General features: G+C 38.7%; 1 protein-coding gene across 1 annotated transcript in view; it reads left to right on the forward strand.

The window, feature by feature from the left end:
• The window catches only part of LOC134851730 (ras-related protein O-RAL-like), a 44,042-nt gene extending 21,197 nt beyond the window's left edge, over positions 1 to 22,845 (forward strand). The window contains exons 2-4 of the mRNA XM_063867949.1: positions 8,016 to 8,355; positions 18,020 to 18,224; positions 18,526 to 22,845. Coding sequence (XP_063724019.1) covers positions 8,027 to 8,355; positions 18,020 to 18,224; positions 18,526 to 18,648 — 657 coding nt within the window. The 5' untranslated portion in view covers positions 8,016 to 8,026 and the 3' untranslated portion in view covers positions 18,649 to 22,845. The remainder of the gene's footprint in view (positions 1 to 8,015; positions 8,356 to 18,019; positions 18,225 to 18,525) is intronic.
• The last annotated feature ends 2,327 nt before the right edge of the window (positions 22,846 to 25,172 follow it).

The raw sequence follows: 25,172 nt of genomic DNA on the forward strand, positions 1-25,172 counted from the left end.
CCTCCGCTTCATTCAACGAGCAAACCTTGCTGGCTTTCACACCCGATAAAACTTCCTCATGCCTTGGGTGCTTGATGTCTGCCACAGCATCCCAAAATTGTGAACAATCCGATTTAAAATGACCTTCCAAGTTACAAAAGAAACACCTTGGGCCGAATTTGGCAATTACTCCTCTCATGAAACCTTCATGATTGACCTCTGATGCATCTTCATCCTCGAGGCTAAAGCCTATTGCTTTTCTGCACTGTTTGTAAGTTGGGCATGCTGGCACATGATGGTCCGTCGAACTGCAATTTGCACAAGAGCGTCTCTTGTCCATATCGTCCCTTGGTTTGTACCAGTTGTTTCCTTAGTTTGCTGGTCCATTGTTTAAATTGTCATAATTGTTTTTGTAATATCCAGATCTCGATGGAGGCGTCAGCAAAAGATATGATTTTGACTTGAGTCTCAACTCCTCTGGTGATGGCGCATTGGTTGAGAGTGGTGTGTAATGTGTCGCTAACATTGTTCGAAGCTCATCATTCTTCACACCATCGATGAATTTTGAGGCTACTGCCAGGTTCATCCTTCTGTTCGACTTATCTGGTTGGCTACGCCTTCTCAACATATCCAAATTGTCTAGAAAGCTGTCTATCGTCTCGTGTTCACGTTGCCTCCGTTTCTGGAAGTGCATGATTGCTTGGTGTCCTTGTACTCCTGAGCCAAAACGATTTAACAAGATTTCAAAGATTTTCTCAGCAGTATCCCGCTGGTATTGCTTTTTGGCCATTACACAATTTAGGGCTGTCCCTTCCAGGTTACTGGGGAGCGCACTGCATTCTTGTTTTTCTGAAAAGTCCTCCTCTTTAAAATGCAGTTCCATTACCCGAATCCAGGTATCAATACAGCCATCAGATTCATCTTTATAGCATCTTAGTTTCTTAAAAACCCTTCTGGACTTTTCACTGCGTTCATTAGTTCTAGATAACCTCGTTAGGAATGTTTCCAAAGACATGTTCAGAGGTTCAAAGGCTGTAGCCATTGATGTAGCGTCTCTTGAAAGCCCCGCTTGAGTATCATTGCCCCCTGATAGGGTCTCTGGATTTTCCTTCCTGTCCGAATTGCTGGGATGATTTCTTCCTTGATTCGCATGAATCCAGTTCCGGGAATCACATCTCCCAGTCGCATGTGTATCTGGCGTCGGTCGTTCGTTTGAGGTCGGTCTGTTGACAGTTCAACTTCCTCTGATGTTTGGGCCCCGTAGCCTATTGTCCCCCGTGGCATACCTGGATGAGCTGCCTCTTCCTCTAGTGGATCCATGTATCCTTCTCCTATTCGGTTGTTCATTAAAGTTCACCCTCGGCTCCCTGCTGGGTTCTCCCAAGTTCGATTCCCCATTTTTTGCTCCACTCCTGCTGCCTAGTAATCCGTCCAACCTTTCCATTGTAGCCTGATTTCGCCTCTCCATCATCGCATCTATCTTCGTGTCAAGAGTCCAAAGAGTCTGCTCTTGTTGAATTCTCAACTTCTCCATGTCGTCTCTTAATCGTTCTCTCCTTCAAGCGTTCTCCGTTTTTACTGACTTCTTGTCTGTTGCGGTTGATCTCTTCCCGCAGATTTTTTCTCTTTTATAGTTCACTCATTCTTAAGGACATCTTTTCATTCTGTTCTCCTATGCTGCCCACAATGTTGGTCAAGGCTTTTTCGATTGATGCTCCGTTATCCACTAATAGCGTCACAAGTGGCAGTGTTACCCTGTCTGTCCCAGGTAGCTTGGTGCTGACCGAGACTCGGGTCTCGATTCTCTGCCTGGACGTCGCTTCATGATCCACTTCTGGATTCGCAGGTGGTTTACATAACCCTGTGTTTCCGTTTTTCCCAGTTCGTATCTCTGAATTCGTCATGGTCACAAAGTCTCCTGACTGGCTTGGTCCGTTTGTGTTCTTGCTTATTGTCCTCACTACACCAAATTGGTCCATGTAGCCAGTTTCTTTATCAGTGTATGCATCATTCTCCTGAGTCGAACTATTGAGGCTGACTTGAGATCCGAAGTCATCTTGCTCGTCATCGTCCTCCTCTTCTTCTTGGGTTTCTGCTTCATCGCCTGTACCCGTTCCCATGGTATATGGAAAAAAATTCCGAAAGTGTCCTTCACTCTTTCTGAAAACGATGAGGACGTTGCCGGTTTCTCCGTCACGCCAAGCATCATGGTGTTGTCTGTGGGTGATCTTGTAGTCGCCACTTTTTCAGTAGAGATGTCGGACAGTTCCGACATCTCTTCTCGGTCCATAGTCCCGGTGGAAGTGGCAAATTCTTGGCCTTGTTCCACCGGAGTAGATTGACTCGCCATTATTCTGTTTCTTCTCCCTTCCGGTCCATGTCCCTCCCGGTTCTTATCAATGGCAGGGTCCGGATGGACCTATACTTCCTACATTGCTTTTTGTCTCTCTGAGGAATTTTGGCTAATGGTTTCAACCATTCTGCCTGAAACTTTCTTTTCTTTGTCGGTCCGCGTTTGTGTGATCCTTTCCACAAAACGGTCGGTCATTGCTTTTCTTTGTTTCTCTGGTATGAATTTGCTGGAGCTATCACTTGGTTTGGGTATCCATGACTTGTCTAGACTCATTTTCAATTAATCACTTCATACTGCCTATACACTCAATTCGATTGCTAGTGTCCTTGTAGTCTGACTACTGATAACAAAAACACAACACAAAAAATTCCAAAAGTTCAAATTAAATAGTGACCAGGAATCCTTGTATGTTATCACAGTACAGCGTGTATAGAATTTATTGACAATACACGATTATTAGTTGTAAGATATAATTTAAAACCAAAAATGAAGAATAATGACAATGTTTTCAATGAAAGACGTATGTGTTTTGTACTTTAGTCAGTCGCAATGTGTTATTTGAACTTATTTCTAAAGAAAGAGCTTTCCCTGTTCGGTGCTGCTATTTTCTTTCCCAAGACCCTTCTGGATTGAAGCTAAGCCTCTTATGTCAATTCACCTTATCTGTGAAGGGTCTTATCGCTAGCCTAGTTTCTACTCGACTATGGTTTTCTAGTTTAAGGTTCTCAGCCTTCTTTTTTGGTCTAAAATTGCGTAAAACTGCCTTATTCAACCGTTACTACCCTTTGGTAGGGGTATAAGGGCTTTTCAAAAAAAATTTATAAAACGTGAAGGGTCTACCTTCCCGATTTAGTGAGTTTGAAAAAACTATCTTAGAAAAATTTCACCTCTCTTTTTTCGAATAATTACAGATTTTATGAGTAAGCTCACCTAATTTCTGATCTATTAGTACCAAGATCAATTGGATCTGCCCAGTTGTTCCAAAGTTATTAACCAAAACGTCTTTTTTCTAAAATCAAAAAAATTTCTCTCTTATAGGTTCCGCCTAACTTTTTTCGCAATTCTGATCTTTGCTACCTAAAAAGTTTCAATCCGAGCTCAAAAGGCCTATAGTCTGCTATTTCAATGCAAAAAAATAACCGGTCTAAAACGCTCCAGCTGAAAAAAATATCCAAAGTCAATGCTATTTGGACCCTTCCGGATTGATGAATCCACTAAATCAAACACATTAAGTTCGATTTTTCTGTAACCCGGAAATTTATCAGCAAACGGGTTTTGAAACCTGTCGATTCACTAGTGAACATTGTCCGAACAACAATTTTTACTGTCCTACTCGAAAACTTCAATTGTTTTTTGTTTTGTGGCGTTCCGTTAATTGAAAAATCAAGAAAGTTCGGTTTTTTGTACCCAATTAGTACCAACCACTTCTGAACTAAACTCAACCGGTTCTACCTATTTTAATTGTACAGTTACGATGTAATACACTATTTTAACGCTTTTTCCTTTACAAAAAAAAATCGAAATATCAAAAATCACGATTTGTGGGGGGTCAAAATAGCGATGTTTTGACCCTAAAAACCGGTCTGCTTACTGGGTTTCTCTTTGAAAAACGGTATAGGAATATTAATATAGGCTGTATAAATAGTAATACCCATCCTGATTTGTTCAATCAGAGTTAAGATGCTTAGCTCGGAAGTTCGCAGTTCGGTGAAGGGTCACTTCAGTGCAGTCTTTCTCGAGCCCCCGCAGATTAATATCCTACTTTTTGTACCAAAAGGGATACAAAACTTGTTAACGATACCCATCAGTCGATTGTTGTTATCCTTGGGGCCATTCTTATCGCTCCTTGCACTGCTTGCCGGATCAGACTTCTTCTCTGATACCGAGACCCTTCCGGATTGAGCGCAAATTAGCATTAACGTGCTTAAATACTCAAATAATCGGGAGGGTCGGATCACATCTCGTGTGGGGTTCTGATTTCTACTAATTTTATACTTTTTTAACTGTTTTTGTTTTTATCGGTTATTTATTTGTGTTTTATTTTTTCTTAGGTACTATACCACTTTTGGTTCGGTTTTTTGAATTTCTTTAAGTGTTTTTGGTCACAAACCTCTCAAGGAACGCTGGGACGGCCAATCCACCCACCAGTCCTGGTACGCAAAATTTCGGTCTTAACTAGGTTTAAAAACTATTCACGGGAATCCGGAAGGCTTCCGCGTTCCAAACTACCCTTCCGCCCCGGTGGTTAGGGCCTTGTTATTATTATCCGCTCGGCGCGGAGTCCTCGTTAACAGTTCTGCCGACCATGATGTTAAAAAGAATAACACCCAGGAGCGCCATAAAAACATCTATGTAAGATTCGCCCGGAAATACATATCGACGGAAAATAAAGCTAGGTTCCAAAACGACTGGCTAGCGTCTAATCACAGCTCTACATGCTTTTCATCGTCTATACCAAAGCCAGTTCTTTTGGTGGTCTTTCTAACATCGGGTCGACAAAAAAAACGTTACTTTTTCCAGCTTCGATCAGAACCCTCTGAATAATTTAATTATATGCAAAATAGTGAGCTCATGGCTGGGTCTCAGTATCCCCAGATCACGAGGTCACTCCCTAAAACAGGGCTACTTCTTATATATTATATTACTTTTGTTTTTGTTCAGTAGATAAAATTCATCATCTCCATCGAAGATGGAACAGCACTTCCCCCAAATATCAGAGCCAATATTTTGCTGATTCATGGTATGTACAAGTTGATGGTTTAGCAATGAGCGCGTTCTTCGCTGTAATTCTGGTAAACCTATGGCTGAAAGTGCACGAGTTTGCTCTAAGACAAGAAATACCGGTGGGAACGGAGGTACAGCAAATTAATGACAATAACGGCTTGTGCCCATGTTGCAGCAGGAAAATCACATATAGATCAAAGGGGGTTGAATACGAGAGTTGCCGAAACTGGTATCATCTAAAAAGCGGAAAAATATACGAATACGATGACATATACGCATCAATCACCGAAATAGTCAGGTACTGTGAAAGCTGCTGCCGAGTTAAAAACATGGAGAAGGATACCCCCAGGTGAAGTTGTTCCTCAGGCATGTAGATGACATTGTTAGAACAATCAGAGGGGAGCCGAGTTGTCTTCTCGATAACGCCAATTCTCTTCATCCAAATTTGCAGTTCACTCTAGAGAAAACTAATTCGGAGTGGAATTTGCCGTTCCTCAGTTTGAACATAAATGTATCGCAGGGTAGGCGTGTAACTTGCAGTTGGTATCAAAAACCAACAGATACAGGGACTAGACTGAACTATAGAAGCTGCGCCCCAACTCAGTATACGCGTAGCGTTATCCAAGGCACTGTACACAGGGTATTTAGGAGTACGTCTAGCTGGGAGCAATTTGATAAGGCTATGGAAACTAATAGGGCGCAATGGCTGACAAATCAGTACCCTGAAATTTGGTCCGCAAAGGTGGCTTCAGACGCCTTGTGCAAGATCATCGAGGGCAAGGGAAAGCCCATGGATAGTTAGAGGTGTTTGTCAGTTCAATCACCAAAGGATGGGAAGCACCCAAGGCTGATGGTGCAATATAGAGGTAACCAGAGCCAATGTTTTGCTAACAGGTTACGAAAATTAACTAACGTTCAAGTGGTTTTCACCACCAGAAAACTAGAATCATGTTTACCATCACTGAAGTCAGCATTTTCTAATGACCTCAAGTTAAGAGTGGTTTATAAACTGTCATGTAGTGGTTGCACTTCCACCTACGTCGGACAAACTGTTCGACATTTGACCACTAGAATTGAGGAACATAAGAAAGCAGACTCACCGGTAGGCCTCCGCTTTCAGCAATGCCAACTTGAGGGAAGTAGCGCAGATCTTAGTTGGGAAATTATAGATAGGTCAAACAACCATACAAAATTGCAATTGCTAACGCTAGAGGCAATACATTTCAGGAAAGAGAAACCGGGCTTGAACACGCGCGATGAGTTTAGGAGCAGGGAGTTAACACTGACAAATTTGTCCCAAATTATTTTTGGTTTTTTATTTAAAACGTACATGTCTAAATCGAAATTATGACTCAGAAACTTCCAGACAAATTAATTTTAAAATGTATAATCAATTTTAGAGGTTAAAAGTATTTTAATCTTAGTAGTAATTTAGAGGTCAACTGTGACTGGCTAATTTTTTATCACGATGGTTTAGAACCAAATTGTATATAATTTATTGTAAATAACATTTGTAAATTGATGTTTTATCGTCATATAGATTTGTATATTGTAAAAAATCCTAACGATGCACATAATTGCGAAAACGTTCGAAATTTACTTTTTAGCAAAAATTTCTTCACCTTCCCCCAACTCCGAGCTTCTCATTATCTGAAAACGAATTTGGAATTAATTAAATTCAACTCAAGACATTCCGGGAAGCTAAAAGTTTGTATAAAGCAAATCAAGTTCGAATCCCGAGACCTTTCCGGATTCTGGAATCCGGAGAAATAACACTCTTATTTCTTCTCGGAAGGCTGGACACTTCGTCCCAACACCCTTCCTGGTTCTTGTGAACTGCTCGGTAACGACTGTAGCGGCACAACCGTTACAACTGGGAGTGGTTTCTGACAATTTCTAACCACAATTTCAATCTTCTGCAGTTTTTTCGTAGTTGTTGTCACAGACCACTGTTGTTCTGCTTTCGCAATTTCAGTGTGTGCGAAATGGCAAAAGGTTACGTGTCGTTCACATCCAAATTGAAATTTTGAAAATTAGCATGTCAGTCAAAACTAACCCTTCCCGATTTGTCTGATCGTTCAATTAGCGTCATTAATTTATCAAAACCATCAATCTTCCCAGTTAGATGTTCCCATAAAAATTCGAATGCGAAATTGGCTTTTGACCATTCTGGTCCAATGTCACACATACCTAACAAAATGATACTGGAATTACTTCTACAAAATATACACTGAATTCAACTTATGTTCCTGGGCTTTTATATGCAACTGTGGACTTTGCAACCCGGTGCAGAAAGTCAGCTCAGCCGTCAAGTGATGGGTGCAAAAATACTTGTGTAAAACACAGAAGCCTAAACTCTCTCTCTCGCTCTCTCTTACATGCTTTCATACTTGTTTGATTGAATAAGATCACGCCTTCTTCAAACAGATTATTTTCTATGTTCTACTCATAAGATATTTTTTTTACTGATGAAGATTGTTTTCGTAGATGTTTTTGCTTGAATAGAGAGCAGAATTCCACGTTTCTCCAATGAGTGCAGAGCCGAAATCCAACGTCGTGAAGAATTTTGCGTCTTCTAATTCAAAGAGTCTCTCGTCAATGCGTGGCATCGGACATTCATCTCATCGTTGCTGCGTTCAAATAGCCGAAGTCACAACAAAACTTTTTTCTTTGCCATGAACACGCCGCAAGCCAACGGAGACTTCGACGGCTCCATCAAGTCACTTTCCATCATTTTATCAATTTCTTTCCTTACTCTTTTGTTTAGAAAATGTTTTTTGGATTTTGACTGGAATATGTATGAAGAGACTCCTGACATTAGCATCGATTGCCATGATACATTTGACCTTTTGATTAGCTTCTAGAGAAAAGAACAAAAAATCTTTAATGTTGCACTTATTTGTATATTGCAAAGTTATTAGCGTTTGGAGCACACGAAACTAGATTGATATTTTATTCCAGAGTTTAATAATGGGAGAAGGTGGTGATAAATCGGGCGGAGCTAAGCAGGTCACGTATAAAGTCATCATTGTTGGACCTGGTGCAGTAGGAAAGTCTGCCTTGACATTGAGATTCATGTACGATGAGTTCGTTTCGGACTACGAACCAACAAAAGCAGATAGCTACCGTAAAACAATGAAAATGGAAGATGGGTCTGAAGTGGCTATTGATATTCTTGATACTGCTGGTCAGGAAGATTATGCGGTTATTCGAGACAACTATATCAGATCTGGGCAGGCGTTCCTGTGTGTATTCTCTGTTTCAGAAAGAAGTACATTTGAGGAAATGGATGAGTTTAGGTTAGTTTCTGCCTCGATAATCAAAAATTGATTGGAGCCTAGATTACCCTTGCGAATAGTAAGGGTATTGCAACCGACTACAAGACTTACCGTTAGAAACCTTGTTAACAGGAATCGTCTGCGGGAACCTTCATGTTACTCTAGTAGTATAGCTTGGTCCGACCGTTCCGGTGCTCTTTTTGTTTGGTGAATGCAACGTGGCGACTATGTTTGAGACGACAAAGTTCATGGGATCGATTCCGGCCAGGAGATATTTTTTCCGAAACGAAAAATTTAATTGTCGGACTTCGTTTGCCTTCATAATTTTTTTGGGCCTATTTCTTTTGGCAGGGAGTTTTTTCTTTTTGTATATGACGAGCTAGTAAACACAGTGTCTGATTCTGAAATATACTTTTTTTTCAACCCAACTCGCCGATAAAATTTGCTCGTTGTCGCATTTATGTTGCATATAATTGGCAGTTTAATAGCATCTTTTCTCCAATTTATGAAAGACTAGTGTTTGGTTTTTGTAAGCTCGACGGAACAAGTCTGTATGGCTATCGACATAAATACTTCGGTGTCCGAGGGCAGGCTCGAATCACGTCGAAGCCATTTATTTTATACTTCATCGTTCTTTGTAGCCATGCCAACGAACCGGTCATCCATCCTTCAATTCAGCCATTCATCCAACCAGTCATCCGTCAACCCATCTATAAATCCAACCATTCGTACTTTAATTCAGTATTCACTCAAGCCATCCATCTATACAGCCACCCATGCGTCCATCCAGCTTGCCTTCAATCCGGCCGGCCATCCTGTCGTACATCCATCGATCCATCCAGCCATTCTTACAATCAGATAACCATCCATCAATCCTACCCGTTTTTCTGTTAAAGAAGAACGTTATAATTTTAAGGAGCAGCTTTACCTGTAGCGGGCCTGCTAGTTGTTTTACAAAGTGGGTTGACCGAGAATTGTTCTTTGTTCAAACAACATAAACAACAAAATGGTGACTACCGCAGTCGCGCCAAAGTATTGCGAGCTTGTAAGACTAGAGAGAGAGAGGGGACACTTTATTGTTTCAATATACTTATGCAGTTGCAGAACTGATTGTATAAGAATCTAGTGTACAATATTACGCAATGGTTATATAACATAACAAGAAAAAACATAAATTACTACGAGGACGAATCAAATAATTGATTTAACAAAATAAATGTCCTTGGATGCGGAAAGACTCTCCTTATTGGGTAACAGAATTCGTACCTTAATTCAGTATTAAGGTACGAATACAAAAGGTAGAGCCTGTTAGCGCCTCCGCGACCCCTAACTGGACTGTATGTCAGGAGCCTGCTAGACATTAGTAGACGCATGACATTGGCAAATGCAGTTCTTACAAACGACTACGACATCATCTGTCTAACTGAAACATGGCTCACAACTGCAGTACCAGACCAGGCCCTCTTTCTATCAAACTACACAATACACAGAACAGATCGACCCAATACGGGTCAGAACACTAAGCACGGCGGAGTCCTCATTGAAGTGAAAGGTTTAACTCATAGCAGAATAGAACTCAAAACCGAACTAGAATGTGCTGCCATCGAAATCAAATCTCGTCAGAAGCAGATAGTAATCTGCTGCTTCTACAATCCCCCCAAAAACAGCCCGTATAGAGCATCTCCCGACAACATAAAAGACGTCTTAAAACAGCTTCACGACTCGCTTGGTGACAACTCATCGCAACTCATCCTAACCGGAGATATAAATCTTGCAGAAGCAAACTGGGACAGCCTAAACTCAAACGACGAATACGAAGCCAACATACTGGACACTCTAGAAAAGTACGATCTACATCAGCTAATCACGTGCCACGAAGGCAGGAGCCTCGATGTATTCCTTGCCACTGACCCGACTCTTGTGCTAAGTTCGGCTATCGACTCAGCACTAGAAGCACAATACTCATCAAACGGAAAAAAGTGTTCCGATCATAACGCATACAAAACTTATTTGTCCCTACCAACTTCGAGCAAAATAACAACCCCAGCTATTAAACGCGCATACCAGAAAACCGACTGGGATGATTTCAACAAACAAATCGTCAGCCAGCCATTTACACCATACTGCTACAGCAACATTGACGTCCTACTGTTACAGTGGTACAAATGGCTCGAGAACATCATCGACGAAAAAATACCCCGAGTCACCAAACACAGGGCAGAAATTCCACCCTGGTTTAGATCATCCACCTCACATCAAATGAAGATAGTCGCGACAATGAAGCGTAAATACGCAAAAGCAAACTCACTCTCGCTACTCCTGAAAATCAAAAAAGCTGAAAAAAGCCTAAACGAAGAAATCAAAATGGATCAAGCCATATTCGAAGCTAAAGTATTCAAGAGCCGCCGCATGTCTGATCTTCAGAAATACTTGAAATCGATACACAAAAAGCATTCCCTACCAGACGAAATGTTCCTTAATCAATCACCGGACACAACTGAAACAGCAGTAAACAATGAACAAAAATGTTCTGTTTAACAAATTTTTCACCCAAGTTTTCCGCAAACAAGGTGAACTAACCGGCAAACAAACTTACATAAAATCAGAAACAAACCACCTGAAACTATCCGAGGAAGAAATAACCAGATGCCTCCAATCACTGAAAACAAAAAAAGCATGCGGTCCGGACAACATTGGAAACATTATCCTGAAACACGCGACATCACTCGCAAAATCTCTAAAGCTCATTTTTCAAACCTGCATTAATAAAGGATCATTTCCACGCCGATGGAAAACCAGTGAAATAACACCAGTCTTTAAAGAAAACAACAAGGCAGACATATCGCAATACAGACCCATCAGTCTTTTGGCAAATGTATCAAAGGTATTTGAAAAAATACTCTTCGACCGATTATATCCAACAATCGAAACTAAACTACACCCAGCACAGTTCGGTTTCAGAAAAAACAGATCAGCGATCATACAACTTCTGTTGTTTCTGAATGAAATTTATCTGGAAAACGACATCAAAGAAAACGCTGAACTATGGGTCCTATACGTAGACTTCAGTAAAGCCTTTGACAAGGTCGCACATCAACCACTGATATCCAAAATTGCAGAAATGGGAATTGGCGGGAAAATCCTTGAACTACTAGCCAGCTACCTAACAGCACGAAAACAATGTGTTAAAATTGATAGAAGCAAATCTCCAGTCACGCCAGTAACAAGTGGAGTACCACAGGGTTCAATACTAGGTCCGCTCATGTTCCTGATATACGTTAACGATCTTCCAGAATCAGTCAAACCGAGCACTTCTTTTGGCTACGCCGACGACTTTAAAGTAATTGCAAAGAACTACGAAGAAGCAATTGTCCTCGGAACGGAAATTGAAAAGTCTCAAAGTCTCAAAAACCAAATGGTACTAAATATGGGAAAAAGTAAGGCACTACGCATTAAAGGAAATACAGAGCCTGTGAGTTCAAAAGGCGTGAAACTAGGCACTGTCAACTCCCAGAAAGACCTAGGAGTGATAATGACAAAAAACATCTCGTGGAACGAAAACATTAAACGTAGGACCGGTAAAGCATGGCGAGCCTTCTTCAACCTCAAACGTAACATCCCATGCTATGCAAATCTCGAAACAAAATTGAACGCCTATGTAGGTTACGTCGTCCCTGTCATTTCCTATGCATCGCAGGTATGGTACCCATCAAAAACCGAAATGCGGGAAATCGAAAGAGTTCAACAAAAAGCTACTACATGGATACTTAACTACTCCATCGGATACAAAGAGAGACTACGTACCCTGAAGATCTTACCACTCTCAATGTACATCGAACTCCATGATACACTGTTTCTTCAATGGGTCATGGACGGTAAATACAGCGTCAGTGAAGATTCAATTCCAATATCACTGAGAGAAAGCACCACGAGACAATGCAGCGAATTCGAGCTCAACAAAAACCGCATCAGCAAAACAGACGAAAATTTCTGGACGAGAGCCCCGAAATTTTTCAATATACTCCACAAACAGTTTCGCGACAACCCGACGAAAAAACAACTGACAGAAAGTTACTTCAACTACTTTGAAAACAGTTACAATGAGCTAGACACATGCACCTGGCGTGTACTGTGTTCCTGTGGATCGTGTAACCCCTACCAAAAACTCATGCCAGCTGAAAACTGAAGGGTTGACACCCCTGGGCCAATGAGCCCTAAAGCCTCTACTACTACTACTGTTTTTTATCGGGTTGTTTTTTGTTCGTTTCATGATTGCTTCGGACTGTTTTGTATATTCACCCTTCAACCTATAATACATGATGCGAAGCTCTGCCCCGAATCTATAACGAAAACTACTTTGAAAGATGTTGGTTACTCTCAGTGAACTATCAGAGGTTGCAAGTTTTGCCTCGAAATCGGCTGCTCAAATCCTTTTAGTTTCCGAGATTTGACGTTTTTTTATGATTTTTTGAAAACTATCGTGAAATGTATGCTAAAAAGTTCACATTTGGAATAACCAACTCTGATGTTGGCTGGTTGTAGGGCACTTTCAGAGGTTACAAGTATGGCCTCCAAATTTGATTGCTCAAATCCTTTAATTTTAGGATATGACGTTTTACGATTTTTTGAAAAAAAATTCAAAAACTTGCCTTTAAAAATTTTCAACTATAAGCCCTGAAATTATTTAACAGGAGGCTATCGATGTTTTAGATTCACTCCAATCTCAGTTACAAAAAATAGCAGCTGTCAATTGTGTGTGTTTTAACCTTGAAGCTTTTGTTTCATCTTGATTGTTTGATTCTTTATTGGGAATTAATCGAAAAGTTAAAGAAAATTATATACCTTGCGATTTGGTAAAAATTGTAGACAAACTTGAGTAACATATGACTAATTAATGCAAACTCAAGCGGAGCTCTGATGTGACAAATTTGACTGTCAATTTTAAACATTTTCTTTGATGCGACGAAGAAGGCATTTTATTTTTAGTTTCCGAGAGAAGAGTTTTTCAAATCTTCACAAAATAAATTTCAAAAATTACTTTCAGCAGTTGCAGATATGGCCCGCGTACGCATGATTGTGCAAGCTTTCAGTTTCATAGGTATCACGTTTTTTTATACATACAAAATTACAAATTTTTCGACCCTTTGGCGGGCTGATAGTTTCCTCTCAAGGGTTGCAAATGTGCCCTCAAAATTTGATTGCTCAGATCCTTTCATTCTTCTCAGATCCATCGATCGATCCTTCGAAGAAGCCATCGATCGATCTACCCATCAGAGTACTCACAAAATGTGCCAATTTTTTTTCCATATATGACGCCTCAAATCCGTTAATCTTTCGGTATTTGACGTTTTTTCAATAAGTTTTTGAAAGAACTTTAAGAAACGTAGGTTAAAAAATGTGTATATGAAATTCCCAACTCTTTTTTTTTGTCGATGTGAGGTCCTGTAGTTTCTGAGAATGAAAAAACAATGATTTCAAATTTTTCACAAATTTCATCAATGATTTCAAATTTTTCTGTCCGTCAAATATGACTGCTCATCGCCTTTTAGTTCTCGAAATAAGGCGTTTTCTTGCTTTTTCAACACTCTCAATTAAATTCTCCCCCTTGGCGGGCTGATAAATTACTCTCAGGGGTGGCAGATTGGGCCTCTAAATTTCACTGCTCAGATCCTTTCAGTCCTCTCAGATCCATTTATCGTTCGTTCCAAGAAGTCTTCGATCGATCTTCCCATCTGAACAACGATACATCCATTTAAAATCCATCTAGCGATGCATCCAACCAGTCATCCATCCAACCAGCAAATCATTCATGAGTACGCCCATTTATCCATTGAGCTTCTCCAGCCCTCCATCATACATCAAGCAATCCCACCAGGCATCCATCAAGCCATTAATTCATTAAGCGGTCGATCCATCTAGCCATGCATCTGTTAAGTCAGCCATCTATATAGTCATATAACCATTTCCAAGCCAGCCATCCAACCAGTCATTCATCGAATCAACCAACCAGCTGTCCATGCAATCAAGAAGCACTCATCCATTCAACCATCACTCCATGCATTCAGTTATTGATATTTTCATTTTTTCATCCATACATCTGGCAATCCATGCAACCAATCAACCAGCCATCCATCCATGGATCCCTCCATCATGCCATCAATCTGTCCAGCCATACATTTATCAATCCTTTCATCCATCTAGCTATCTATCCATCCAACAGTCCATCCATCGATTAATACTTGCAGTTGTTTTTTTTTAAATTTGTTTTAATTTGGATGTATTGCCAGATGAATGAATGACTGAATGTAAAGATTCAACTAACTATTTAACCATACATAAATGTAGTCATCCATAAATCCAGTCATCCATTCAACAAAACAGTCATCCCTCGAAACATCCATTTATTCTGCTATCCTTCCATCCTGCTTTTCAGGCAACTATCCATCCATATACATAGCCATCCATTCTCTTATCTTTTCAGCCATTCATCTAACCAGTCATCCACTTATCTAGCCATGAAGGCATCCATTTATCTAGCCGTTCAGCTATCCATCCATCCTGCCTTGCAGTCAACCAGCTCTGCCAGAAATCGTTAAAGGAAACTACCTTGAAAGAAGTTGGTTTCTCCTAATGTACTTTCAGAGATTGCAAATTTTATCTCAAAATGCGGCTGCTCAAATTATTTTAGTTTCCGAGATTTGACGCTTATGATTTTTGAAAAATTTCGTGAAACGTATGTTAAAAAGTTCAAATTTGAAAAATTCAAACTCTGATGTTAGTTGGTTAAAGGACACTTCCAGAGGTTGCAGATAGAGTCTCCTAACTTGATTGCTCAAATCTTTTGATTTTTTTTAGTAAATGATGTTCTTCAATTTTTTGAAAAAAAAGCAAAAACCTTGGGTTTCAAAATATTCACTGTGAAATTCTCGAACCTATAGTCCGGTGTTGTCAGGGTAATTGCAGCAGATTCAGTTTCCGCGTTCGAAAATGACTGCTCAGCGCTTTTTAATTTCCGAGAGAAGGCGTTTTCATGGTTTTTCAAAACACCACAAAAATAAATCTAATTTTAGAGATTTTTTTGCGGTGATTTGAAAAACCATGAAAATGCCTTCTCTCTGCAATTGAAGCTATGGCACATATAGGCATGGTTGTTCTGTTTTATAGATATCGGTTGTTTTATAGAAAATTTTCGACCCCATGGCGGGCTGATAAATTGTTCTCAAGGGTTGGAAATGTGCCTTGAAAGTTTGATCGCCCAGTTCCTTTCGTTCTTCTCAGATCTATCTGTTAATTCTCCCAAGAAGACCTCGATCGATCCACCCGTCAAAGTTTGCACAAAGACTGCATTTTTTCCATATCTGACTCCTGAAAGTTTTCGAGATTTGACGTTTTTTTTTTTGAGTATTTCAAGAAACTTACGTTAAAAATTGCTTATTTGAAAAAGCCACGTCATATGTTTTAATTAATGTGAGGGTTTTCTCAGAGGTTGCAAATTTTTCCCCCAAAATTGATTGCTCAATTCTTAGTAGTTGCTAAGACTGACTGTTTTGTATTTTTTGAAAAAGAATTTTTCAAAAAATAAGATATTGAAATTTTTAAAAATTATGAATTTCCGAAACCTATAGTTGGATGCTGTAAGGGTATTCTAAGGAGATTTATATCTGTATTTTGAATATGGTTGCTCATCTATTTTTACTTCTCGGGATAAGGCGTTTCAATGCTTTTTCAAAAAAAATTCTCCTACTTTGGCAGGCTGATAAATTACTCAGGGGTTGCAGATGTGGCCTCTTTTTCGCTGCTCAGATCCTTTCAGTCCTCTTCGATCCCGTGATCGATCGTTCCAACAAGCCGTCTAGCCATCGATTGATCTGCCCATCCGCACAACGATACATTAATCCAACCATTAAACCGTTCATCAAGCGATTCATCCAACCAGCAAATCATTCTTGAATACACCCGTTTATCCATTCAGCCATTCCATCCATCCATCAAGCCATCCAATCGGCCATCCTTCTAATATCGATCTAGCCAGTCATTTTTCATTTCAGTCATCCATTCATCTGGCAATTCATCAACCAGCCATCCGTCCATGGATTTTTCCTTCATGCTCTCAATCTGTCCAGCCATCCATTTATTAAGCCTTTCATTCATCCAGCCATCTATTCATCCATCCCACACCCCATCCATCTATTCATACATGCCAGCTATTTTTTGTTTTAATTTCTTCAACCAATTATTTAACCATACATACATCTAGTCATCCATTCAACAAACCAGCCATCCGTCGAACAATCCATCTAATTAATTCATTCAGCTAATTAACCCTCCATGCATCTTATCTTTTTAGCCGTTCATCCAACCAGTCATGCTTGGATCCAGCCATCACTCAAGCTATCCAACCACTCATATGACCTCTCTCTCTCTGCAACCACCCAATCCGCGATCCATCAAGTCACCGTCCGTCTGGTAATCAATTGATCTATCGAACCATTCATCCATCCATAGAGTCATCAAACATGCAACGAGCAATCTATGGAGCCATCCATTTACGATCTAGCCATTCAGCTATCCATCCATTCTGCCCTCCAGTCAACCAGAGATCATCTATCAGTCTATCCGTACCCCCATCCTGCCATGTATCCATGCATGTTATGATCCAATCAGCCAGCCATCAATCATCCGGCAATCAATCTTCCCATTCAGCCAGTTGTTCATCCAGGTCTTCGTCTAGTCATCCTTCCATTTAGATGCCCATCCCTCCCACATCGATCAAGCCATGCATACATCTAATTGCCCATGCATCCCACCGAGCTTCTTTGCAGCAACCCATCATCGATCTAGGTAGGTGTCCATCCAACTAGCCTTCTCTGCATCCATCCATCCAAAAAGCCATCATTCATTCAGCTGTCCCTTCATACAGCCATCCATCTAGCTATGCAGCCAGCAATCATACCGTCTAGCCATCCAGCCAACCATCTAACTTGCCATCAATCCATGAAGCCATTCATCTAAACAGTTGTCCGTCCATTGAGTCTTTAATGCAGCCGTCGAGACATGCATCTAGACAGCCACCCATCCGTCGATCTAGATTTCCGTTCAACTTGTTTTTCCGTCAAAGATGAGCATAATCTTTTTTAGGAGCAGCTCTAGCTGTAGCGGGCTTGCCAGTTGTTTTAAAAATGGGTAGGCTGAGAATTGTCTTCTGTTCAAACAATATAAACAACAAAATGGTGACTACCGCAGTCGCGCCAAAGTATTGCGAGCTTGTAAGACTAGAGAGAGAGAGGGGACACTTTATTGTTTCAATATACTTATGCAGTTGCGAGGTCTTAAGCGCGCCAGCGATTGCGAGGTCTTAGGACTCGATGCGAAAGTTAGAGCCGGCTATCGTCTCCGGCGACCTTAAACCGGACTGTTTTGTATCGGGTTGTTTTTCAAAAAAAATGCATTTTTTTATCGCAAGTGAGGTGAAGCTCGGATTTGTCTGTTTAAATTAAGTTTTTCGACTTAGTGACTTCCGTCTCATTTCTCTCCGCGGCTTGAAGGTCCCATTTTCGCGAATTGTCAATCTATGTGTGCTTGCAAGTTGCTCGCAAAAAAACAATTTTGAGCTATAGCATTGGCTACATAAAAAACGATTTATCATAGAAAACTTGCCTTGCCCCAATAATGTATTGTTTTGTAGAGAAGCAATACTTCGAGTGAAAGAAGTGAACGAAATTGATGGAAGTGATCCACAAGGAGCTGCCAATCCGATTATACTTGTCGGAAACAAAAGCGATTTAGCTGATCAGAGGAAAGTTTCTTTCGATGAGGCCGACGCGAAGGCCAAGACATGGGGTATCGAGTACATTGAAACCTCAGCATTGAAGGACGAAAATGTCAAACAGGTATTTTTTATCAGTTTTTATCTCCGAGAAAATTAATCGCTTTAAGCACGTGAAGCTGTAATTTGGGTCGTATAATTACATGACATGATTTAGTAACTTATGAATGCTTATAATACTTCAGAAAATCTAATGAATCTATTTTTGAATTAATGGATTGATTGTGAGCACATGCAGTATATGAAAGCAAATTTTGAAAAATAACGCTAAGCTTAGCGCCTTTGGTTTTGTTTTCTAAATGGAAAAGAACAAACTGTTTTTGTTTATTAACTCTTTTTCTCACTGTCTGTTGGTTTTGTTTGAGGTGTTTGAGACAATAATGCATAAAATCCACCATATGGAGAAATCAAAATTGGGAGAAGGAAGCAGCACAACACAAAGTGCGAAGAAGAAGTCTAAATGGAAGAGAAAGTGCACCATTCTCTAGAACTGACGCTAGATCAGACCGGAAAATGTTTTTAAATTAACCTCGCTCTGAAATAAACAGTCCACCACTCTTCTTCTCGCAATTCCAATTTAACGAACCATATTGAAGCAAAATACATATTCTTATTTCTATGCGGGCGGTTGTAAGTATTTTGCTCAATCCGCCAACAAAAATATAACATAACTGCATCAAAAATTAAACGCGAGGTTTTTAGTTTCAACTGATTTTCGGCAAATTTCTTGATTTCAAGTGATCCGTTCTTCGATTTTTATAGAATACGTAATTTGTTTGTCTGATGAGAATAACTTTAAAGACCAATATTTCAGGCGGCCCTTCAATTTCAAAGTTTAGACTATCTTTAAACGCGAATTAAGTACGCAATGATGATGTTAATCAATATTACCGGGCTCTTAATCATTTAATAAGCGCACAGTGCTGGTTGATTGGTTAGTAATCTTGCCTAAGTTATAAGTCTCACCTAGGTCGTCAAAGTTCTTGACAATAGTTATAGTTTAAACATTAGTTAGAAAAAGGGATAACTTGAAGAGGTTAATCAGTTGTATGTTAAATACTGTTATAATAAAATGATGGAACAACTTAATTTGTGATTACCAAGTTGGGTTTGATTATACTCTTATGCCTGTTCATAATTGTTATCCTACTATGTGGAAGAGAAGCACGAGTTGTGGTTTCCGATAACAGTTATAGAGGTAGAGTCAGCTTCTAGTGTTGCAGCATTTGTCTTCAGACTATCTCTTTTGGTTTCGGGTAGTCCTGCTGTCGTACAGGTGTCCTGCTGTGTAGTGTCCTCCCACTCTCCGTTACTTAATTTGTTTAAGTTTAAAATATGTGTTATTTAACGGAAAAAATTTCAGAAAAATTATTAAAAAACTAGTTTCAATGCGTTAACCGAGAAAATGAGGCGGATAAAAAATCAGGGCGGTTCCTTAGGCAGTACACATTTTAGAAACAAGATTTTAAGATCAAAATTTTAAGAACAAGATGCAGAACAAGCTTACTCGTAGATGCATACGTAATGAAATTTCATGAAGTGTTATGTCTTACTGAAATACTGTTATTATAAAATGATGGGACATCTTAATTTATGATAACCAATTTGGGTTGTATAATTTTTTAATGCCTGTTCTTAATTTTTTAAATCTTAATAAGTGGAATAGACGTCACGAGTTGTAGTTTCCGATAACAGTTCTGGAGGTTGAGTCCGCTTCTAGTGTTGAAGCCCTTGTCTTCAGTCTATATCTACTGGTTTCGGGTAGTACGGCTGTCCTGCTGTGTAGTGTCCTCTCATTCTTCGTTACCTAATTTGTTTTAATCTAAATACCGTGTTATTTTACAGGTTTGCCTTGCCTCAATACTTTAATTTACTAAGAAACAATGAAGTTTGAGAAAAAAAGTAAGAATAAAGTCAAAGTTATTGAAAACTAGCTATAATAAGTTTTAACCGTTCAACCGATAAAAATGAGGCAAATGAAAAGTCAGGGCGGTTCCATAGGCGGTATAAATGCTGACTCAAACCTGTGCAGCTGATTTTTATATCGAATGCCTTTGTTCTACATCAATCCTTTCTTTCATCGGAAGTCACTTCAGTTTTATTTGAGTTTCTAGATGAAAATCGATCGAATTTCCTAGAGATCAGGACAATTGATCTGATTTGCACATGCTTTTCAGTTAATATTTCAAAAAATTTTATCCGGATTTATAAAACAAGGACCGGTGCTTTTCGCTAACAAAGAAATCAATCAGCCTTAGCGTTTCCGAAAACTCTGCATTTTGCTTTTGAAAGTATAGATTAAATAGGCAATAATGATTTTGCCGCCTTTTTAAACCTTGAGCATGATTTTTAGGAAAATAATGAATAAGGAAAGGAATAAATCCGTTCAGAGTTGTTCAATTTATCATTTAAGATTTATTTTGAGATTGTCACTTAAAGATTTTATTTTTAAAGGGACTTTTGTTACCATTTGAGTCGTGAACAAGTTGTGAATAGAAGAGATTCAAAAGATTAGACAAAAGTTTTAAAAATTTTCTGTTTTGTGAAAGTGTAGCAATGCCACAATCTACAATTATTTTTTAAGCTGCATTTTGACGCATGTTTTCTTTCCAAACTACTAGGCAACATTCAGTCAAGACAATACACTATTTAGTACAAAATTTTAGGAACAAGATGCAGAACAAGCCTCTCTCAATTCAACATTCAGAGCAAGATTTTAAACTGAAACTAATATTGCTCGTAGATGCATAAATCATGAATGAAAGTTGAAGTTTCATGAAGTATTATGTGTTACTGAAATACTGTTATCATAAAATGATGGGACAACTTAATTCATGATAACAGATTGGGTTGGAAAATACTCTTATGACTGTTCTTAATTTTTTTATCTTACTAAGTGGAAGAGAAGTCACGAGTTGTAGTTTCCGATAACAGTTCTGGAGGTCGAGTCCGCTTCTAGTGTTGCAGCTCTTGTCTTCAGTCTATTTCGTCCTGCTGTCGTACGGCTCTCCTGCTGTGTAGTGTCCTCATATTCTTCGTTACGTAATTTGTTTTGATTTAAATCCCGTGTTTTTTTTTTACAGATTTGGCTTGCCTCAAAATTTAAATTTACTAATTTTAGAAACATCGAAATTCCATGAAAGAAAACTAAGAAAAAAAAATGAAAATTAATGAAAACTAGTTTTAATGAGTCTTAACCGTTCAACCGAGAAAATGTGGCGAATCAGAAATCAGGACGGTTCCTTAGGCAGTATAAAACTGACGCAAACCTGTGCAGATAATTTAAATATCGAACGCCTTTTTTCTACATCAAGACTTTCTTTCATCTGAAGTCACAGACTTCAGTTTTATTTGAGTTCCTAGATGAAAATCAAATATTCATTAGATCAGGGCAGTTGATTTGATATGCACCTTCATGTCACTTAAATTTTCAAAAAGATTTTTTTATCCGGGATTATAAAACAAGGACCTGTGCTTTTCGCTAACAAAGAAATCAGTCCAGTCCGTCGTAGCGTCTCTGAGAATTTCTGCATTTTGCTGTTGAAAGTAAAGATTAAATAGGCAACACTCGTTTTGCCGCCTTTTCAAATATTGAGCAAGTTTTTCACGAAAGGAGTTAATAAGAAACGGAAAAAATCCGTTCAGAGTTTTTACAATTTATAAGTTTAAGAAATATTTACTGATTGACTGAGAATAATCTCGGTCACTTTTGGATTTCAATTTTAAAGGGACTTTTGTTATCATTTTGAGTTGTGAGTGTGAACAAGTTGTGAATAGAAAAGAGTCAAAACGTTAGAAAAAAGTATTACGAATCTTTTGTTCAGTGAAAGTGTAGCAATGCTCTAATTAGCAACAATTAGCAACAATTACTTTTTAAGCTGCATTTCCAGAACAAGCCTCTCTCAATGCAACTTTCAAAACATGGTTTTAAACTAAAACTAAGATTGCGCGTAGATGCATAAGTCATGAAATTTCATGAAGTATTTTGTCTTACTGAAACATCTAGGCCACTCGGTCTTCTTAATGCTCTAGTTGATGCATGAAACATGAATTTTCATGAAGTATTTTGCCTTACTGAAATAACAAAGCCGATCGCTCCTCTTAATGTTCTGCAATATCACACCAAATGATTGTTATGGTTATGGCCTCATATTTGGTGTGGCTCGTGGTTTTAAGCGAACAAGGGATCAATTGAGCAATCTCCCCCCCGTAATGACCAATTGAGCTATCTCCCCCCCCCCCCAGCAAAAATGAAAAAACTCTACAAAAAGACGTCAGCAAACGCAAGTAGATGGATGATGTGTTTACAGCACGCAATCAATTAACCGACTGAAGTTTATTTTATATGAGTATCGAGAAAAATTTTGAAAAAAAACTCGAAATTTATGAAAAAAAAATTCGAGTTTTGCAAATTTTTGTTTTAGGGACCGTAGGCTCATCGAGGAAAGCTATTTACCAGGGTTGGTGCTCTAGTCTTGTATCTGAATAGCAAAAACGGTTCTCCGCAGCACCTTAATATTGTACGCTAAAGCTTTTTATCATTTTAAGAAAGAAAAATAGTCGCTTTTTATGCCTGTTTTATTGATTCTTTTTTCAATCTGAATGAAACTTTTAAGCTTCGATATTGTAAATTTTGGCTTTCCACAGTCGTTGGAAAATATGTTTTATGATTTCATGTCATTCAAACTATTTTCAAGTGGTTATAAACATGTTTCAAGTACCTATTGATCTATCTCCCCCCCCCCCCCCCCCCCCCCCCCCCCACGCGAGATTGGGGGGGGGGGGGGGGGGAGATTGCTCAATTGATCCCGAACAAGATGTCCGTTTCAGATATAAGTCAGAGTAATTACCCAGTTAGGCTGATTTGAAATAATGAACGAGTTAACCTGGTTATTTTTCGAATATTATGATCATGTCCCGGCTTACTTGGCCTTGGTACGCTGAGCTGAAAACCGTAAAATCATTCAAAGGAAAAAAATGAATTAACATAAAAAGCAAAATTTGAGTATAAGGTTTCGAAAGTAGTAAGATGCGATAAGAGGTATGCATTAGTTTCATGCATTAATCATGAGCTGCGGGGCTCGTGAGAAAATATCCATACCAACCAACTTTGACTGCTCTTTGACATTTCACTACAAAGCAGTCTTTGACTTGTCATCGGCAGTATGAAGCAAAACGATGATGTAAAATAAATATTGAATGCACAAGAAGAATGTGATCTATAAATTAATGAAGTGATGCTCAGTGCCTCTGTGTTTATGGTGTCATGTTATGTGCTAATCCATATCAGTTCAGTAAATGGATATGCTTGGCTTCAAAACCACCCCCCTCCTCTAGGAAAAATCCTTACGTTTTAATTAGGTAAATTATTTACCTTTCAAAGTGGGGTTATTCTTAACCTGAAGATTCTGTTTGTGGTGCAGCTGGGCGACATGCTTCGTCTACCTATGTAACGACCTCAGAAGTTTCTAGACCTATTTTTGGTGCCAAAAAGATGCCACAAAGGTGACAAAACAGTCATTTTAGTCGAGATTTTTCTCGAATCAATTGTTTTTTTCAGGTTGGGCTGAGCTAGCTGAAAACATAATTTTTACATGGTTACACGAGGGTCGGTTTGTGATTGTGGCGCTGCTAATGAAGGGGGGGGGGGGGTAATTGTTCCAAGTAGATCTAAGCAATCATTAACAAAACTACTACACTATTAGTCGTGAAATTCATAGCTGTCAATTGTTTTTTATAGCCTGTTTAATGTTAGTTTCTAAAAGTCGAATTCCACAAATTGGTTTTATATTGAATGTTAATATATGAGCGCCCACTCCGAAATTTGTTGCTCTATTTTCTAATTCTATTGAAGGAAATCTGTCTTTTCAACATAAAAAATCCTACCTATTTTGAAACTGAATCAGTTAATTTTGTATTTATTGAAATTGTGATTATGGAAAAATGTTTGAAACTAATTTATTTAATTTTACCATTCTTTTCATCAAAGGTGTAAAAGGTATAAGGTCAACTTTCTTTCATTAGTTTTGCTTTAATTGCGGCACAGTTTTCTACAGGATACGCAAACAATTCAAGATTGCGGGTAGCAATCTTTATCAAATCGAAAGACGAATAGCTGGTTGCTGTGCGAGTAGCTCAGAATGTTCCCATCAGATTCATAAAAAACGACTAATGTTTTTTCTCCAAAATTAGTGTCATTTATTGTGTATGATGCCATGAGGGATGCGAAGATTCTAAATTTTTTTCCAGTTTTTTTTGCACAATTCTTTTCAATTTGAAAAAAAAATATTGCCAAAGAACCGCTAAATGAAGTTTTCAAAACTTGTTCACGTTTAGTAAGTGAGTTTTCTTAGTCTAACGGTCAATTTTTAAGAGTAATGAATGTTGTGAAGAATATTAAAGGACTTGCTGATTTTTTTTCAGGAAAAAGTTTTAAAAATGAGCATAAAAGTCTCTAATAACTACAGATGTGCGTTCATACATATTGATGCATTTAAAAATACACTTAGGTATACATGATTAGATAGCATTCTCTAAATTCTTTTTGAGTAAATAGCATTCTCCAAATACGAACGTGGAAATGGCGCCAAAAAACGTGAATGATTTCTAGTTTCGAAAGTGGAATTTAATTTTTAGATTTCCAGCGGAATGAAAACTTTACCTGTTGATCCAGTTTTCTCAAGTTGGGCTAATGTCATCAAACAAGCGCCAATCATAAATCGTTCCAGAAAATCAAAGAGCTTAAAGGTCGTCTTTTTTTTTCTTTGAAATTCGAAAAATTAAGATTTATTCAACAAAGTCAAGTGTTTTTTTGTTTACTTGCGTTCATTACTCTTTTCCAATCTTCGATTGGCCATGTTATTTATAACGAACGTTATTCGATTACTTTCTTTGCTCGAGTTTGACTAAAGAGTTGAAAAAATTCCGAACCGGATTCCCTTGACCCATGGAGAATTTTTAAATAATTTTTATATTTCGTTCGAATCACGGATGAAAGTGCTTGGTAATGTAT

The sequence above is a fragment of the Symsagittifera roscoffensis genome, chromosome 7 (genome assembly GCF_963678635.1).
Source record: "Symsagittifera roscoffensis chromosome 7, txSymRosc1.1, whole genome shotgun sequence".
NCBI lineage: Eukaryota > Metazoa > Xenacoelomorpha > Acoela > Convolutidae > Symsagittifera > Symsagittifera roscoffensis.